Source organism: Rhineura floridana, chromosome 19 (genome assembly GCF_030035675.1).
Source record: "Rhineura floridana isolate rRhiFlo1 chromosome 19, rRhiFlo1.hap2, whole genome shotgun sequence".
NCBI classification, from domain to species: Eukaryota; Metazoa; Chordata; class Lepidosauria; order Squamata; family Rhineuridae; genus Rhineura; species Rhineura floridana.
Genome location: NC_084498.1, coordinates 10350758 through 10370303, shown reverse-complemented (window position 1 = coordinate 10370303; position 19546 = coordinate 10350758). Strand labels below are relative to the sequence as shown.

Sequence of the window (19546 nt, the reverse complement as noted above, 5' to 3'; positions counted from 1 at the left end):
AAAATTGGACAGTGAAAAAAGCGGATAAAAGAAATATAAACTCATTTGAAATGTGGTCTTGGAGGAGAGCTTTGCGCGTACCATGGACTGTAAAAAAGACAAATAATTTGTTCTACATTAAACCAGAACTATTACTAGAAGCTAAAATGATGAAACTGAGGTTATAATTCTTTGGACACATCATGACAAGACATGATTCACTAGAAAAGATGATAATACTGGGAAAAACAGAAGGGAGTAGAAAAAGAGGAAGGCCAAACAAGAGATGGATTGATTCCATAAAGGAAGCCACAGACGTGAACTTACAAAACCTGAACAGGGTGGTTTATAATAGATGCTACTGGAGGTCACTGATTCATAGGGTCATAATAGGGTCGTAATCGACTTGAAAGCATATAACAACAGCAACAAAAGCCCATTAAAGCCAGTAGGGCTTAGTTTCAAGTTGTCATGCACAAGCTGGAATCCTATACCCAGATACTTGAGGGGTAAGCCCCATTGAAGTTAACAGGGCTTTCTTTTGACAAGACACATATTGGCTTATGATGTTAAATCACACGTTTTTTTTTAAAGAAAAGAATCCTAACAATAAAACGAAATAAAAGCTATTTTCGTTGTAACTGTTTAAAAAAGAAACTTTAAAAACAAGTTGCGAAACAATAAAACAATGGCTACATCTAAATATGTCATACTTAAGAGTAAAAAGGTAAAGGTGTCCCCGCACTTGCAGTGCGAGTCGTTTCCGACTCTTAGGGTGACGTCTTGCAATGTTTACTAGGCCTACAGTATATATGGGGTGGGATTGCCAGTTCCGTCCCCGGCCTTTCTTTACCCCCCAGCGTATGCCGGGTACTCATTTTACCCACCACGGATGGATGGAAGGCTGAGTGGACCTCGACCCCTTTTACCAGAGATTCGACTTCCTCCTTCCGTTGGAACTGAACTCCGGCTGTGACCAGAGCTTCGGCTGCGTTACCGCCGCTTACCATTCTGCGCCACTGAAATCAATAGACGTGACTGACTTAACCCCATTGAGTTCAACGGGTCTATTCTGAGAATAACATAGTTAGATCCAACCCCCACATCTGTGATAATAACCGACTCCACGGCCTTGATATCCGCTTGTTGTCGGAGGGGAGGTCGTCTGCCATGAGGGGGCGCTGGCCCACGGGGAAGATCGGCCGGAGGGACGCTCTGAGGCGACGATGAGGCGGGGAAAGCGCGGCAATAACATCACGGCCTCGGCCGCCGCCACCACTGCTATTACGAGTAGGCCGCAGCTCGTTCGGCCCTAGCAACGGCGGTGGAGAGCGCAAAATGGCGGGAAGGAAAGAGCTGCTGGCGCTGTTGGTCCTCTCCTTCTTGTTTCTTTTGCTGACCAGCCCCGGAGCCTGGTCGGCGCGGAGCCGCAACTCCGACAAGCAGAACAGCCTCCGGCGGGCAGCCAGCGGTGTCTACCAGAGCGTGAGCGGCCTCTTCGGCGAGGAGAACGTGCGCGCCCTGCACAAGGTGAGGCGGGAAGAAGGAAAGGAAGAGGCGAAGAAGGTCGCCCCGACGGAGCTGGGGAGGGGGTGGGTGTATCCTTGCTTTAGGGTCGGTGGGGAAATTAAAGGGGCTTTTCTTTGCGATGAGGGGTGAGGTTGTGGAGGGGATGACTTGAGAACAGCCCTCGGAGTGGGGGATGTGAGGGAAATAATAAATGTCTGTTTAAGTAATAATCACATTTTCTGTGGCTTCGACGAACAGCACGTTGAATTACTTAACTGTAATATTTTTATGACAAAATAATGACAGAAGTGAGGGATAATAATAATGGGGGTAAGGAATAGGAGTGTCTTTATGACCCTGTCATTGAATAAATACCAATATTAGGAGGACATAACAATAACAACAACAACAATAGGTAATAGGAATGTCTTTACAACACTCATTGACTAATTAGTAGTATTTCGGAAAAAGCAATAATAGGAGTAAAGAACAGGAATGTCTTTATGACCCTGGGGTTTTGACAACATAGTAATAGGAGTAAGGAACTGGAATGTCTTCATGATCATTTGGGTTTGACAAACGCATTGAACTAGTCTAGGCATGATGAAGTATTTTAAGGGCTTTTTGCAAGGTGGGGGGTGTCCCGGAGGGGTGTAAGGTCGATTAACACTGTGATCCTATACATGTCTGCTCAGAGGAAGGCCCATTTGAGTTCAATGGGACTTGCTCCCAGATGAGTGCGGATCGGATTGCAGCGTAAGTATGAGTAGCAATAATCACATTTTTGGAGTGACCTTTGACAAGTGACAAACATTTGAAATTAATAATAATGATGTATTTATGAGTTTGACAAACTAAATTACGCTGATCATGTTGATTTATTAATTGCTTAACCAGTTGGGGTGGTTGTGTTTCTTGAAGGGGTGTAAGGACAATTTAAGGATTTCTTATTTATTTATTTATTTTATTTTATTATTTTATTTATATCTAGCCCTTCCTCCCAGCTGGAGCCCAGGGCGGCAAACAGAAACGCTAAAAACACTTTAAAACATCATAAAAACAGACCTTAAAATACATTAAAACAAAACGTTCAAAACATTTAAAAAAGCATTAAAAAATCTTTTAAAAGGGGATTAAAAACATATTATTTTAAAAAACATATTAACAAGCAATTCTAACACAGACGCAGACTGGGATAGGTCTCAACTTAAAAGGCTTGTTGAAATAGGAAAGTCTTCAAAAGGCGCCGAAAAGATAGCAGAGATGGGGGACCTGCCACACTAAAGGTCTGTTTCCTATATTGTGTGTGCAGAGCGAACCTCCTGATAAGATGGTATCTGCAGGAGGCCCTCACCTGCAGAGCCCAGTGATCGCCTGGGTACATAAGCGGTAAGACGGTCTTTCAGGTATTCTGGTCCCAAGCTGTATAGGGCTTTGTACACAAAAACTAGAACCTGGAACTTGGCCCGGTAGCAAATGAGCAGCCAGTGCAATTCTTTCAGCAGCGGGGTGACATGTTGGCGATACCCTGCCCGAGTGAGCAGTCTCACCACCGCATTTTGCACCAGTGGAGCTTCTGGACCTCAAGGGCAGCCCCACATAGAGCGCATTACAGTAATCCAGCCTGGAGGTTTCCAGTGCATGGACAACAGTGGTCAGGCTATCCCGGTCCAGAAACAGCTGCAGCTGTCTTACCAACCAAAGCTGGTACAAGGCACTCCTAGCTACAGAGGTCACCTGGGCCTCTAGCAACAAAGATGGATCCAGGAGCACCCCTAGACTACGGACTTGCTCTTTCAGAGGGAGTACAACCCCATCCAAAGCAGGCAACTGACCAGTTATCCAAACTCAGGAACCACCAACCCACAGTGCCTCCGTCTTGCTAGGATTCAGACTCAGTTTATTTATTTATTTTGACTGCTCTATAGCATAAAGGTCTGCGAGTGGCTTACAAGAATATAAGAATCATTCTATTTTCTGTCAGACCTATAGCTTTCACAAACACTCAGAATTGAAAGACTAGTAATAATAAAGTTAGTATGGCCTTGTGGTTTTAAATTGATTATTATGATGATTTTAGTGTTTTTATAACAGTTGGGGGGATCAGAGGGGCAATAATTGACAACACAATCCTATACATTTATTCTTGGAAGTAAGCCCATTGACTTCAATGGAATATACTCCCACATAGGTATGCATAGGATTGCAGCCTGATAGTCTGTGTAAGTTTTCTTCATGGACTTCAGCTTTTTACATAAATAGATCTGAAATAATTTTGATGGTGTGACTTCAAGAGATTAATGGAACTGATGTTTTTCTTATAAAGTGCTTAAGACAGCTAAGTGCTTTACAAAATTTATTTTTAAAAATCCATGGTTCTGCCTGAAAGACTGCAGTCCAGTCTAATAAACAAATCAGTATAATAATATGTTATAAAATGTGGAGGAGGAGAGGGTGTGTGCATTGAGAGCACCAGATGCAGTAGGTCAGGGGTTAGTAAAAGGTGATCCATACAAGGCAATTTCTGATGGGCCATCTAATGCCTGCTAGTTTCAAGGATTCTTCCAGAGAATGGTTGATAAGATGGATTTCAGTCTGATCCAGCAAAGTGTCTTTATTGAAAATGAAAAGAAAAATCCATGTAGAAGAGAGAATTTCAACTGGTGCAACTTTTATTCACGTCCATACATCAAGCTGTACCTGTTCAAAATTCCCTCTTGCTCCTGTAGTCTTTCACTAGTACAGTAGGGCCCCGCTTTACGGCGCTTCGCTAATGTGGCAGTCTCAATTAGACTAAAGCCCCACTCATACTGCGCTTGTTCCGCTTTTACAGCGGTTTTTGGGTGTCGCTCGCCATTCTATTCAATGAGTTCCACTTTTCAGCAGTTTTTGCTTTTCGGCGGAGGTCCGGAACGTAACCCACCATATGAGTGGGGCCCTACTGTAGGTTGGGCCCTCATGATATTGGTTGGTTTCCAAAATTCCTTTTCCTATCCAACTCTTTAAGGTGCAGGAGCTCCATCTTTACTTGCAACTGAGCATTTTAATCATGGGAGCGTATGAGTGGGATCTTCCTAGGCTGCAAAGGCCAAAGTACACATTATTCATACATTCATGTAACAGGAGCCCAATGTTCTTTTTTTTTCTGCTAGAACATCTACTTAGGGTATGAGTAGTGGGGAGCTGAGAAGTAATGGTGGAGTAGTGGCTGTTTTCCCTGCCCTTCAAACCCCCATCATGGGGGAGGGGCAGGATTCAAAATGGGGGAAGATTTTGGCAGCCTCTGCTGCTTCTTCCAGTTGCCTCCTCCCAGCAGCATTTCCACAGAAAATATACTCCTAAGGTATAGTTATGGGCATTTGTGCCTGACTTGTTCTTTGGCTCAAAGATTGGAATGAGAAGGATAGCAAAACTCTTTCCCTTGTAATAATTCTCTAGAAGAAGGGAGAACTTGGCTAGATGCAGCTTTCCTCAGCTGTGATTGCTGAAATTTCCTCCCATGCTACTACTTGAAGGAAGCAGTGGAAATCTCTATAGCTGGAATGTGGTGTGTTTGAGTAGAATTCCACATAAAGGTTTTTCCTTCTTCCTCCTAATTTCATGTTCCCCTTGTGTCATATCTTTTAGATTGTACATCTGAAGGCAGGGACTGTCTTTTCATGGAAATGTGTAAGTCGCTCTTGGGCCTGAAGACTAGGATATAAATGCATAGGTGGAGACAATGAACATCCAAGCCTGTTGTTAATGATGTATATCTGTACCTTTAGGAAATGAAGGCTTCAGTTGAGATTGGATATTGGAGAGCAGGACTTGAAGCATTTTAGGGTACTGGGAAGAAATGGAAAAAGACCCCAACTAATGACCTTACCACAACCTAGATGGTCTATTCTTGTCTTTGACAGATCCCTGTTTGTTCTTTTGCTCCTTGACAGTACTTGCGTGACATCCTGCCAAACAAGCACTGAAGTGGATGTTTCCTTCCATGACCTCCCTCCTGCACAAAGGTTTGACTGCAAAGCTTTAGTGCTAGAATTCCTATAGAGATGCTGCCATCCACTCTCACATGTCCCTGAAACCACAGCAGAAAGGTCATGTTTCTAAAAATGAAGCCACTTTATGGGGAAGGGAAATGAAGGGAAGAGGGTAGTGTGTGCACAAGCTTATATGAAATAAGTGATACATGGAAACCTTTTAAGTGAGGTTGTTCTTATTATTAAGTGGGGACATGGCTGTTCATTTTTCTTCAGTGGCATTGAAAAAATGGACAATGTTCCTCCTTCCCTTCTTATTCATTACAAGCTGATGCCTGCAAGTCTCTTCAGAGTGCAGGTCTTGAAAACCAATTCAGAAAGAAAAGGCTCAAACCAATGCCTCATCACAGTGATGTAAAGGGGGGCCCTTGGGTGCTATTCCAGGGCTATGAAGTAGTTGATGACAGGAACAGCCAAAAGCCTCTAGCATCCTCTGTGGCAGGTCTATGTCCCACAATTTAAATTCTTGACACTTGAAGGCCTTTGTTGAGCCTGCCGTTGCATTTACTTTGCATGAGCTTGTGTATGGTTCAAGAGTTCAGCTTCAGGATAATAAAACTATCACATTCTCTTCCAGTTAAATGACATTCTACTTCTAGGTTCCATTGGTTAGTCCTGAGCCAAGAGTGGGCATGTGATGAGCTGAGAGGGCGTCAGCAATCCTGATGATAATAGAAGCATTACTTTAAGAAAATAATGGAGGCAGGTTTGCATTTCATATTTCCTGACCTTTTGATGCTCAAAAATTAAATCAACAAAACAGGATAATACAGGAATTATCATGCCTCTTGCTACTTCTGAAGAAGTGGTTATCAAATTTCCTTCCTTCATGATCCCTTAGAATCCTCTGTAAGGCACCCTGTCAGTTCATGTGGGGCACCATCCAGTCATCAAACTGAGTGTGTGCATAGAATGTTTGCAACAAGTAGCTGTACATTGCAGGGGAAAATTGATAATGGTGGGGGAAGCTTGTTAGCTATAACTGATTGTTTCACAAAGGATCCCCAGGATTTGAAAACCACTGCTCTGCGTACTCTTACTATTAAATACAGTGGGGCCCCACTCATACTGCGGGTTACGTTCCGGACCCCTGATGAAAAGCGAAAACCGCTGAAAAGCGGAACTCATTGAATAGAATGGCGTGCGACTCCCAAAAACCACCGTAAAAGTGGAACAAGCACCATATGAGTGGGGCTTTAGTCTAATTGTGTCTAATTGAGACCACCGCATTAGCGAAGCGCCGTAAAGCGAAGCGCCCTCAAGCGTGGCCCTACTGTAGTTATTTGGCAGTATGGTTATGCAGGAATACCCCGCATTAACATATGCAATGGGACCGGAGCGTGTATGTAAAGTGAAAATGTACTTAAAGTGAAGCACTACTTTTTTTTCACTTATCGATGCATGTACTGCACTGCAATCGTAATATACAGGCATAACTGATGTAAATAACGCATTTATAACTAAAATAAACATAAAATAAACCCTTTATGAAAAAGGGTAAGCTTACCTTTAATGTCAGCTGGCAGATGCGAAATGGATGAACGAAAATATACATGTAGGAAGGATGAAGGAGAGGGCATATCTTCTACTTCATAAGTCGAGTCATCAAGGGCTAGATGCTTTCTTGCTGGCAATTTGGATGGACTACCTGAAGTAAGAGTAGGGCTTGGGGTTGATGTCAATGCTAGAGATGGACTTTCAGTGGATGTTGATGGTCTGGGAGATTGACTGGGTGCTGCTGGCCTTTTACGAAAGTAGGTGTCTAAGGAGGTTTGAACTGTAGCTCTTTTCTTTTCCCTGTAGATTTCTTTGTAACAGGCATAAGCCCCCAAAATGTTAGCACTGACTTTGGAACTTCTTTCAAAGTCCCTATCAAGCTTTTCAAAAAGAGCCATGGCGCTATCAAGATGACAGAAAGCTTCCAAGAGAATTTTTGAAGTTAGGCCTTCAGGCTGTTCCATGATCTCATCATCCGGCACATTTTCTTCTCTCTCCTCTTCAAGTTCCAGAAGATCTTCATTGCTGAGGGGTTCAATATGGGATGCCATAAGTTCAGCAACATCTTCTGGCTCCTCTTCCAGCTCTAACTGCCTTGCCATCTCTACAATATTTTCAGTAACGTTAGCTACAGGATCTTCAAAGGCTTCGACATCAACAAACTGTGGCCATAATTTTTTCCAGGCCCCTTTCATTGTTGTTTCCTTGATGTCATTCCAAGCATCTCTTTTGATGCAATCCAAGATGTTGTAGCTTTTCCAGAACTTCTTTAGGACTTTTTGCCCTGTCCCCTCTTCATTGTCTATTGCTGCAATACACTTACTGAAGGTTCTTTTCAAGTAGTTCAACTTGAAGGTGGCTATGACACATTGATCCATGGGCTGCAGGAGTGAGGTGGTATTCGGTGGTAGGAATTCCACTCGAATGTTAGGGTTCAGTTCATCTAACGTTTGAGGATGACCAGGAGCATTGTCTACAAGAAGCAAAATGTTAAAAGGGATATTGTTGTCTTTCACCTCTGGTACAAAGCAGGTGTCAAACCAGTCTTCGAAAACAGCTGCCGTCACCCATGCTTTTCTATTAGACCTCCAATGCACTGGAAGTCTAGTTTTAATGTAGTTCTTCAAAGCTCTAGGGTTTTGCCAACGATAAATTAGCATAGGCTTTAGCTTTAAGGTACCAGAGGCATTGCCACCTAACAGAAGGGTTATTCTATCTTTAGCTGCCTTGTAGCCTGGCATTGTTTTCTCCTGTCTTGCGATGAAGGCTCTTGCAGGCATCTTTTTCCAGAACAGCCCAGTCTCATCCACATTAAAAATGTGTTCCTTGGAGTAGCCTCCCTCTTCAATAATTTTGGCAAGGTCGCATGGATAGCTTTCTGCAGCCTCTCTGAAGCAGCTGCCTCTCCTTGCACTTTGATGTTATGTAGGTTAGACCTCTTCTTGAACCTATTAAACCATCCACGGCTTGCAACAAATTTGGCATCCTTCACTGCCTCGCCTTTCTTAGCCTTCAGGTCATTGAATAGGCTTAAGGCCTTACTTTGAATCATTGCCTGGCTTACAGGAACCTGGCGTGCAGTGTGATTTTCTATCCAAACTATTAAGAGTCTCTCCATGTCTGCAACAACACTATCCCTTTTTCTAATTTTTGTTGTGTTCACTGGCGTAGTACTCTTAACTTCCTCAATAATTTTTTCTTTGCTCTTCATGACCATGTTAACTGTAGTTCGAGTGAAGCCTAGCCTTTGGCCTATCTCAGCTTGAGAAACACCTTCATCAGACAGTTTAATCATTTTAAGCTTCATATCTAAGGTAATAGATTTATGACTTTTCTTTGTATCTGCCGTTATGTACTGTAATATTGTACAGTACTGTACTACTGTACTGTACTGAAGGCAAGGGAAAACAATACCAATACACACCCCACACACACACACGCTATTGGTAGTCACAAGCCAGCAGTAGCAAAAGCCAGAACTAATGATGGGCAGAGACAGAGAGAAGAGTATTCAATTAAAGCAGGAAAGGAAGATGAGACAATGGAGAGGTATAAAATGAAATCGGGATCTACAGTACTGTAAAGAGCACGAGGTGCCCCACACACACACACTGCCGCCACCGACCTAGGCCGGGGCAGGCAGAGCTCCAATCGCTGTTAAGTACAGTTGTAAAGAAATGTACTGTAAAGAGTACTGTACTTAAATGAGAACCTTCAAGTCTGGAGTCTCTCTGATCGCTCGGTCAGGAGTCACTCAGATTGCTCTGATTGCTATGGGAGACAACGCTTTGCAATGCATGTGGCACGTGGAACGCAAGTTTGGGCTTTCCGTCAATGTCCGTAATTGCGAAGCGCGCGTACGTTAAGTGGTGTATGGTGGAGTATGGAGCATGTCCGTAATCGTGAGGGTCCGTTAAACGAAGGTACGTAAATCGGGGTATTCCTGTAGACAATTTTCAGCTGCATGGATCAATCGTCTGTAAGATGGCTTTTTGTGTTCCTAAATATGGAGGATTATGTCTGAAACACGGGGCAGAATGTCAAGAGATGTGCAGGTGGGAGGAAGGAGAAGAGTAGTAGTGGGAGTTGCAGTATAATGTAGCAAATGAGCTGGGGCAGAAGAGAGTACAGTAGGGCCCCACTCATACAGCGGGTTACGTTCCAGACCCCCGCTGTAAAGTGAAAACCTCTGTAAAGTGGAACGCATTGACTAACATTGACCAAAATGGTGCCCAACGGCCAAACAACACTGTAAAAGCGGAACAAGCGCCGTAGGAGTGGGGCTTTTCTGCAATTGACAACCGCTGTATTAGCAGAATGCTGTAAAGCGAGGTGCTGTAAAGCGGGTCCCTAGTGTAATGGAAATTGGGTGATGCGGGAAGAGATAACGCTAAAGATAAAGTTAACAGTTTTTTTGCAGATCTAGGAAAGCTATTCTAGAACCCCTTTTCATTTTTTTCATTTTTTCTACAATTGCTGGAGGATTTTTACAAGGAATAATTTTTGAAAATAGTAACTCCCACCTGCAATCTGAATTGGTAGGTATAATGCTACCAGCTCATCCTGCATTTGTAAATCGGGTCATAATCCAGACATGGGATGAGTACAGAGCATTGGAGAGCAGCATTCTTGTAGAATGACTGGGTTAATCTGACAGCCGCATGGGAGTGATATACATTGTATACTCGGGTAATTTTAACATTTTCAGAAGGCTTTCTTTCAGGTCACTTATGAGAGTCATCTTTGAGAGGTAGCTTGTATGCATTGAAGGGTTTGTTAAACTCTGTCCAGGAGAATGGCGTAAGAGGAAGGCTAGTGGAGCTAGTTGACTGGGATAATGGTGAGGAGGAAGATCTGAAACAAGATTTCATGGCATGTAGATATATAGCAAGGCTATCCAGTCATTACTAGTCATTCATTCATTCTCCGCCGTAGGTCACAAGACACTGGGGACCCTGATGACACATGTTTAATTTGGAAAAATGATGGAAGTCTGTTGGTTTGGCTTGGTACTGAATCAAGCATGTTTATAATTTCATTTCACTTTTCCCTACTAAAGAGCTAGTGTGGTGTAGTGGTTAAGGTGTTGGACTATGACCTGGGAGACCATGGTTCGAATCCCTGCATAGCCATGAAGCTCACTGGGTGACCTTGGGCCAGTCACTGCCTCTCAGCCTCATGAAAACCCTGTTCATAGGGTCGCCATAAGTCGGAATAGACTTGGAGGCAGTACATTTACATTTTCCCCCTACTAATATACTTCACAGTATTTTATGTTTTGCCTGAAACCCGTCATCTGCAAACTAAAATAGTGTAATGTGCACATCATTAGCCTTTGTTGAAAATCGTAACAGTTGTTCATGGGAATGTTGGGTTTTTCTGTGACTGTGAGAATTCCATTGAAGGATGCATGTTTCTCATAGTACCTGTAGTGAACTGGTTGAAAGATTTTTGAAAGAAAAAATGTTTCAGTTGTGGTCTTGGAAATGTAAGAATTCAAATTCTACTTTATATAGCACTCTTAAAGCCTAATCTTTGCAAAATTAGGTTTGCCTCAACCCACTGAAATCTACAGATGTAGTCATGTATAACTTGTGGGGATACTCAAGTGGATAATGTGCAAAATATTTCTCAATTGTCATTCTCACCAGAACCCTGCGAGGTGAGGGTTCTGGGCCTATAGCTCAGTGGTACATGTTTTGCTTGCATCAAGTCCTAAATTCTGTCTACAGCATCTCTGATTAAAAAGGATCTGACAGCAGGGCTGGGTCAGATTTACTTGCTTGAGAGCAGCTGCCAGTCAGGGGAAACAAGTTTTAGGCTAGCTGGATTGTCAGCTTGACTCTTGTCAGACAACTTCTGGTCTCAGCCATATAACTTATTTTCAGAACCAGAGCCCAAACCTAGAATAAGTGTACCTGTGATCAAGTGCAGAGAACATTTGTGCTGGCAATTCCAAATAATATGCTTTCTTTGCATCTCCATTCAGTTTGAGGTTAAGAACTGGGGTTATAAATTCTTTAAATGTTGTAAGTGGAATGCAGTTTTTCAAATTTGTCTCTGCTCTGCTTTTCCAGATGTTCTCCAGACTGACGGAGCGATTTGTATATGGTGTGGATGTTCTAGTAGATACATTCTGGAGAATATGGACAGATCTTCTGGATGTCCTTGGAATTGATGGTAAGTATGAAAGGCAGAGCTGATGTTTCCCTTGGCCCCTTCTGTTCATCAGTGCTTCTGTTTAGTAAGTTCATAAGTTCTGGAACAATAAATTAAGGGAGGTCTTCTAAATAAGAAATTGATTTGAAGAAAATTGATATTTCCAGTTTCTTAATTCAGTAGTAGCAGTAGACATAGCTTTGGTTCACATAGCACTAAGTTTCACATAGGCCTGTAGTTCAAAACAGTGGGTGTGAGCCTCTTTTGGGGGAGGGGCACATTGAAAGCACCTTGATCCATAAGTTCCATGGGGATTAGGCCCAAACCATATTTTAAACTCTGTTTTTGTGATGCATTAGAGTGTTTTTAGTGCTTTTGTTTGCCGCCATGGGCTCCTACTGGGGGGAAGGGCAGGATATAAATCTAATAAATAAATAATAAATAAATAATCCCAATTACCACTACAATCAACCGGAGTGTAGTACGTTTGACTTGATTAAAGCTTTTAGTCCTTGCTACAGACTCCCACTCCCTGAGGACCCCATCAGATTCCATCAGTCTCCAAGGGTGCACCATCCTTTAAGAAGGTTTGGAGCCTTCTTAAAAGGGCCATACTGGTAAGAACCCTTTGGCCCAAGGCAATCCCCTGTGGACCTTCACAGTGGAGACAAGAAAGGACACCAACAACAGTTTAGCCTCAGCTTCTTATAAGGTAGGAGTGGGGAACGTCCAGCCCAAGGGTCAAACGGGGCTCACAAGGCATTTTTTCTGAAACAGTGCCTATCTGCCCCACACCCAATGTCATTTGTGATGTCAGGTGCAGGGCAGGTAGAGACGCAGCTGCAGAAAGCCGGCTTGAACTCCCAATACATCAGCTGTCAAAACTGGCCCACTAAGATGGGGGAGATAAAGTTCTGGACTGCCAGGCAAAAAAAATTCCCCACCCTTGCTGTACGGCAGTTGGTAATGCATATTCACTCAGAGAAGCATTAACAATTCTTTCCATCCATGTGGCCGGGTCACCCCTGGCTGCTTTCCTTAACCAGGAAGGGCAAGGTTCACACCTCCTTAGATCAGGGGTGGGGAACCTTTGGCCCTCAAGATGTTGCTGAACTACAGCTCCCATCATCCCTGGCCTATAGCCATGTTTGCTTGGGCTGACGGGAGTTCTAGTTCAGCAACATCTGAAAGGCCAAAGGTTCTCCAACCCCTGCCTTATATCTTGTGCAGTTGCATGTGAGGAACAGTATCCATAACAAAAGGACATGCAGAAACCAAGGTTATCTTTTAAGATGGATGTTTAATTTCATCTTCTGGAGGCACAATGAGCAAGCATAGCCATTGCTTACATGAAGGTCTTAGTTTGGGTGGGAGGGTGGCTTTGTGAATTAGGTTGCAGTCCTATGTACACTTATGTGGGAGTAAGTCCCATTGAACTCAAATGGAGGCTGCCTTCTGAATAGAAATGTGTAGGCTTTCACCATCAGTTGTACTATTCCTGGAAAAAGGTTTCTGTCTAAGATGCAGGGTTGAAAACATTCATTGAATAATTAACATAGCCCAATTGACATTAGCAAAGATCTTTTTTATCTTTCTCCAAAGAGGCAGAGAAAACTGCCTTGTGGTTTCTTTATTTCTCATTATTTCTCAAGGGAAAAGAAGAAGAGGCACTTTAAAACCTTTTCCCCCCTACTTGAACTAAATTATTGAAGTCCCTAAGAAGAAATATCATGATAAAAATCATTCAGATACATATAATAACATAGTTTCTTCCACTAAAGCATGTGTTTTGTAGGTGTTATAAGTCAAATTGCATAGTTTGAGCTATGGGGAATTTTAATAACACAAATCTTCATTAAAATACAATTTTGTGTGTGGGCTCCTGCTGGGAGGAAGGGCAGGATATAAATCTAAATAAATAAATAAATAATATATATATATATATACATGTGGTCCATCCCCCTCTGTCTCAGCTGTCCTTTGGTTTGGTTTTAACCCTATAGTCCTCGTCTTGCACTGGAAAAAAACCCTTGTGTTAATGTATTTGTATCCTTACTTTTCTCTTTCCTCCACTCTTCCACTCTTGTTGCTAAGCATTGTACAGATTGAGCTAGTGTATTATCCCTCCTCCCCATTCCCTGCTCAACTCTTTCATTCCTCTACTGAAATCCTTCACTTCTTTCAATGTCATTCACTTTTTGCTTGTTACTTTTTTAATGATGTCATTCTTCATAATTGTTTCTGTACAGGTGATGACTATATCAGACAAAGCTTTTCTCTGTTTAATATTTAGGTTCCAACTTGACCCATTATTTCAGTCCTGGAGCCCTCGCCAGCAACCCCACCCGTGCTCTTCTGCTGATCGGTGCCATTTTGCTTGCCTATTGGTTTGTCTCTCTCCTCCTTGGCTGCTTCTTCTATCTCTTGCATGTGCTGTGTGGCCGATTCTTCTGGATTGTGAGGGTTGCCCTCTTTGCGCTTTCATGCGTGTACATCCTTCAGAAGTACGAAGGTGAACCAGAACATGCAGTCCTTCCTCTGTGTTTTGTTGTGGCCGTCTATTTCATGACTGGGCCGGTTGGCTTCTACTGGAGGAGGAATAGCCACAGCACCCTTGAGGAAAAGATTGACCATCTTGACAGCCAAATCCGACTCCTGAATATACGTCTTTCTAGGGTGATCGAAAACATGGACAGGGGCGGTGACCAGTGAAACAAAATGGTTAGCTCACTTTTGACACTAGCTGTCCAAGAAATCACCAAGCACTGTCTCTAGGTCATGAAAAAGTTAGCAAAGCAACAAGCCAACACTGGGATAAAACAATGTGCATCATTAAGCCGTTAAATGTTAACAGTAGTTTATCTAGATAATTTCCTGAAAGAAAAAAGTACACTTTTAAGATAAGTTTGTTTAGTTGTATATTCAAAGATTTTTCCTCCATAAGTAGAATTTTATCTGCTTACTTTTTTCCAAGCATTTAAAACACCTTTTGTAAAAGGTTTTTTATAAAGGCATATTGAGTAGTTAAAATTGATTAAACATTTAATGGAGCTTTATGATCTGACATTTTAAAAGAAGGAAGAAGGCTTAAAGAATTCTATCAAATGCTTCTGTTGAGAAAAATGTTGTTTGTGGGGGGGGTCAGCTTCTCATTTTTATAATTTAATTTAGTGTTCTTTTTTCTGCTCTCACAGATTGACTTATTTTCATTGCCTCAAGTTGCCTTTTTGTATAATTGCAGGGGAAGGAGTTTCTTCTAGTCAGAACAAAATATCACTCACCGTGGCTTTTTATGACAAAGGAGGGTATCCACAGGACACAAAGTGCCCTTTAAAGCCCAGAAGAAGAACTTGTATTTCTTGTGTGTGTCTTCCCCGCAGAGCTTGGAAAAGTTACTTTTTTGAACTACAACTCCCATCAGCCCAATCCAGTGGCCATGCTGGCTGGAGGTGATGGGAGTTGTAGTTCAAAAAAGTATCTTTTCCAAGTTCTGCTTCCTTGTCCCGTTTGCTAGTCATATTAGAGAAGGGATGGGAAACCTGCGGCCTTCCAGATGTTGTTGCACCATTGGCCATGGTAGCTGGGTCTGATAGGAGTTAAGAGTCCAACAATGTCTGGAGGGCCATAGGTTCCTCATCCCTGCTGTAAGTTTTCCCCACTGACTTCAGGGGAGACAGGAGCTCTGTATATACATAAAAAGGCTATATTCTTGCTCCTTTGTATGGAGTTCCATTAGCAATGTATAAAGATGCAGACCTCCAGAATCTCCCTTGCAAAAGCCCTCTTGTGACAGAAACTATGGTAATTAAAAGCATTCCTAATACTTCTACCCAGCCCCTGCTCATTTTAACAGAGCTTAGGCAGGAAAGATTTAACAAATTAGCTTCAGTTAAATAGTGATTGGAAAGGAAGACGTGCACAGTGGTGGCAGTGCAGAGTTGGCCTTTGCAATAAAATATTTTCCAAGCAGAAGGGATTTTAAATAGAAATTATGCATCGCTGACTTTTAAAGGAATGGGAGTACACCTCAGGACCCCTAGGTGATTTCTTCATTTGGGAAAAAAAGCAGCAGATAAATGATATTGCGAAGATGTTGGCTGCTGAAATCTTTCTCAGGACCAATAAGTGGCAATAAATTAAATAAATTAATAACTTACCTTCAGGAAGATCTGGTGCTTTTTTCACTTGAAGTCTCTGTACTCTACACAGTGGATCTCTGGGGAGGATTCTTGCATTCCCCCTGCCAAGATCCCAACTTGAGGGATCAGCCATAGTTTGCCAAAACAACAATATAGGGTTTGTGCTGTGAAAGGTGCCTATGGCATAGCAATGAGGCAGAGTCAAGTTCTCTACAGAAAAATGACCTTCTGTTGCCTCAGAACCAAGCTCCACCCACTCGCCCACCCTTAGCACCTGTTTTAAAAAAACATGATGTTGAATAGCATGATAGGAAAAAAGCAAGAAAGCCTGGGAAATGCTTTGCCAAATCCTGTTTGTGGGTGTCCATACATAGAATTGAGTAGGAATTGGCCAGCTGCCCTGCTGTTTTGGCTGGATGAAACTAGTTGCCACAGAATTTGTGTATATAAACAAACAATATAATTAATGTGGGGTTTTTTTTAAAAAAAAAAAGCTTGCTGCTTATGTTGACACAATTGGCTTTTCAAATTTTATAAACTCCAACAAGCCAGTAGGTGTCACTTTAAAAAAAAAAGGAGGGTTGCCATTTATTGAAAGTTGGCTTACATGTGTGTGTCTTTAGTCCCCATCCCCTGCTGCCAGTTTGCTCTGGAGTGAGTGTAATGGAACTTGATCCTGAGTAAGTATACAAAGGACTGTAGCCATCCTCTGCAATCAGATGCTTTAACTACTGTTGGAAAAATAAGTGAAGCACTGGATTTCTTTTTAGCTGAGAAAACATCTTTAAACGTTACCCCTCTTAGAATAAATTTGCTGTGGTTGCAGTACATGCAGGGAGAATGTATATATTTTTGTACACAAAAGCATTTCACTGTATAGGGTTATTGAGAGAAATACCAATGTAAATATTTTGTGCACTATGCTTGAACAGTATATGAAAAATTGGCTAACTGTGTGTGTTTTCCCAGCTCCCCTCCCCCCAGTTTATGTATGGTCTGTTTTTAAAACTAGAGAGCACAAACCATTGTCCAGTGTACTTGAAAAATGTTCTCAGTTATCACACAGTGCAGCTATTATGCTTTTGAAGGTAAATGTGATGTATTAATAGTTTTCTCAAATTCTGTAAGATGCAAACATTGTTTTTCCTGTTATTGGCTCCTCTGTTCTGTTTTTCATAACCTTATCCCATGGGCAGTAGTCAGACTTCTCTGCTTTGTGCTGCTGCAATATTTGAATATCTGGAGGCACTTCAGAGAAAAGAGAGCACCTACATCCCCATTAAAATAACGTATATACTGAATGTGACAAGCTGGGGGAACTGTAGTTGGTCATTGGAAGAGGCAGGAATAAATTATAGGCCTAACAACACCCAGTCATTTTTCTGTGATCGTTAGGTCTGCTTTGCTATCACTGCTTCATTGTGGACTTGGGATCAATTTGCATAGTTGTCTTGTTTGTTCATCTGCAGAGTGTTGTCCTGCATTCACCTAATGGGAGTTCCTCACAAATGAGGCTATTTGAGTCAAATGAAATACAGCCAAGAGCATATAAACTAATAATGGGCAAGTGTAGGGATAACCCCTGATCTCTCACCTATGACTAGGAGCTTTCCATTTGTCCTCTCTTCCCTCCCCCTTCCCCTGTTTACACTTTCCTGGTATGTAAATGTTCTTCCTTTCTTCCATGGCTGTAGCATTACACCTGCATTGGTGCTCATGTTAGTTAATGCTAACTAGGATTGTCCTTCTGACTGTAGTGGTTAGAAGGCAATCCTGGTTAGCAACAACAGAGACAACATGCTTTACCAGGGATCAGGAACCTATGGCCTTCCAGATGTTGCTGGTCCACAATTCCCATCATCCCCTACCATTGGCCATGCTGGCTGGAGCTGATGGGAGTTGGAGTTCCACAACATCCAGAAGGCCACATCATGGCTAAAGCAAACTGGGAGAGGGTAATTCACCCCCTAGTGAGGATGGTGAATGCAAGCCCCCACAGTGTACATCTCTTGTCTATGGTTAGGAGTTGACCCAGTGTTAAGACATAACACAGTGTGAACATGTGTCGAGCTATTTATACTCCTGGTGTGGAAGAAAGTAATGTGTGTGCCTACCTTTGATGCTTGATAAATGAGCCAGCCTCAGTTCTTCGAAAGCTACTATTTGAGATAGCCTAGTGCTTCACCTTGCCAGTAGTTCACATGAGATCGCAATCTGGCTGCTTAAGGTATGTTTTTTAAAAAATCCTGAAAGTGCTCCTCTCCTTGCTGTTTACCTAAGATCAGACTGCAGTACAGAATCTTGTGGTTTATCGATAACAAATGTAGTAGAAACATCAGTCAGTGTATCGGCCTTGTTGATAAATAGAGTTGCTGTAGTCTGAATGTACTGCTTTTTAAGAAGTGATATTGGATGTTCCGAGTACTGTGTACCAAACCTGCTGTAGCTTAATGCCATCTTCTGCCCTTTCAAATGTAAGCTGCTTTCTAAAAGCTTGTTTGCCTAGTTAATATGGATGGTTCCTCTGTTTCTGCTGTAGCTTTGTTTTGATGAAAGTAAATTGTTGTTTTGCTTTAACTCGAGAGCCATCCCCATAATCTGTATTTGGCAGCTAATGATCTATCTTGGCCTGTCTTTTTTCCTTTTGGAAAACATGAAGTTATACTGTGTTCTGCATGTGAATTTAAACTTGGATGATTCCATTGAGCTATGATGCCAATTGCCATGTTATAAATCTTTTTTTCTGTTATAAAGCAGGGGAAAAAAGTTGATTGTAACACTGTTTATCTGCACTGAATATAGTGACCTTGTATCCTGTTTTGGACATCTGATCTCAAATATTAGGTAGCTTTTTTTGAAAAAAAAAAAGTCTATATACCAAAATTGTGTGTTGTCTTTAAAAAAATGTTTTGGTCCTTTTAATTTATAATCTCTAGAGAAATGTTAGGTTCTACTGATGATGATGTTGAATAGCCATGATGATCTCAAAGCTATTTTTTTAAAACCCTGCTATTCATGTTATTATTTATTATCTGACCCCCAGATCAATGTACTACTATTTAATGGACTATTTGTAGACTGATTTCACAACTGAATTAGGGTTGTGACCAATTAAACCTTCTATGTTTACTGTAACTTTGCAGTGGAGTGGTTGGACATCATCTTGAAGGTTTTATTCCCATGATTTTGGGGCCTCATTGCAGAGAATCCTGGGGTATCTTGGAAGCTTATCATGAGTTTATCGGTAAGAATATCATCAGTGAAGGAGGACATGGTTACCTGACAGATGACCAAGGTGCATCATTATTGACCTTTTTCTTCAGTGCACAACTGCAGGACAGAGCCTGTTGCATGCTAACACATTTTTGCTGTTGGCAGGGACAAGGGTGAACCCAATGGGCCTAGTGCCTGCTTTGAATTAATATGCAACATACAACATTTCCCAGAATTCTTTGCAATACAGGGGTACCTTGGCAGTCCAGTCATTGTAGAAAGGGTTGTGAGAGGCTTTTTTGGATTTTTTTTTTATTTAGTAGTATCCTGTAACTTGGTGCGAGAGAGCTCAAAATTCTATTCCTTGTTCCTTATGGAGACCAGGTCATAGGTCTGGCCTAGCACGCATTGGCCATGCAGCTTCTCTTAAAATCTCACAAACAAAGCATGGTGACAACAGCCACCACCAATCAATTTTTGTCTCCAACGTCTGGCAATCATAGTTAAAAGGCCTATTCT

General features: G+C 42.0%; 2 protein-coding genes across 2 annotated transcripts in view; one reads left to right on the top strand and one right to left on the bottom strand.

Moving 5' to 3' along the window:
• The window catches only part of AACS (acetoacetyl-CoA synthetase), an 83097-nt gene extending 82211 nt beyond the window's left edge, over positions 1–886 (bottom strand). Inside the window, exon 1 of the mRNA XM_061602859.1 lies at positions 867–886. The gene's annotated coding sequence lies outside the window, so the exon portion shown is untranslated. The remainder of the gene's footprint in view (positions 1–866) is intronic.
• On the top strand, positions 859–18949 carry BRI3BP (BRI3 binding protein). The gene is made up of 3 exons (XM_061602860.1): positions 859–1509; positions 11594–11696; positions 13969–18949. The coding sequence occupies exons 1-3, from the start codon at positions 1318–1320 to the stop codon at positions 14385–14387; spliced, it is 714 nt and encodes a 237-aa protein (XP_061458844.1). The 5' UTR covers positions 859–1317; the 3' UTR covers positions 14388–18949.
• Positions 18950–19546: the final 597 nt, after the last annotated feature.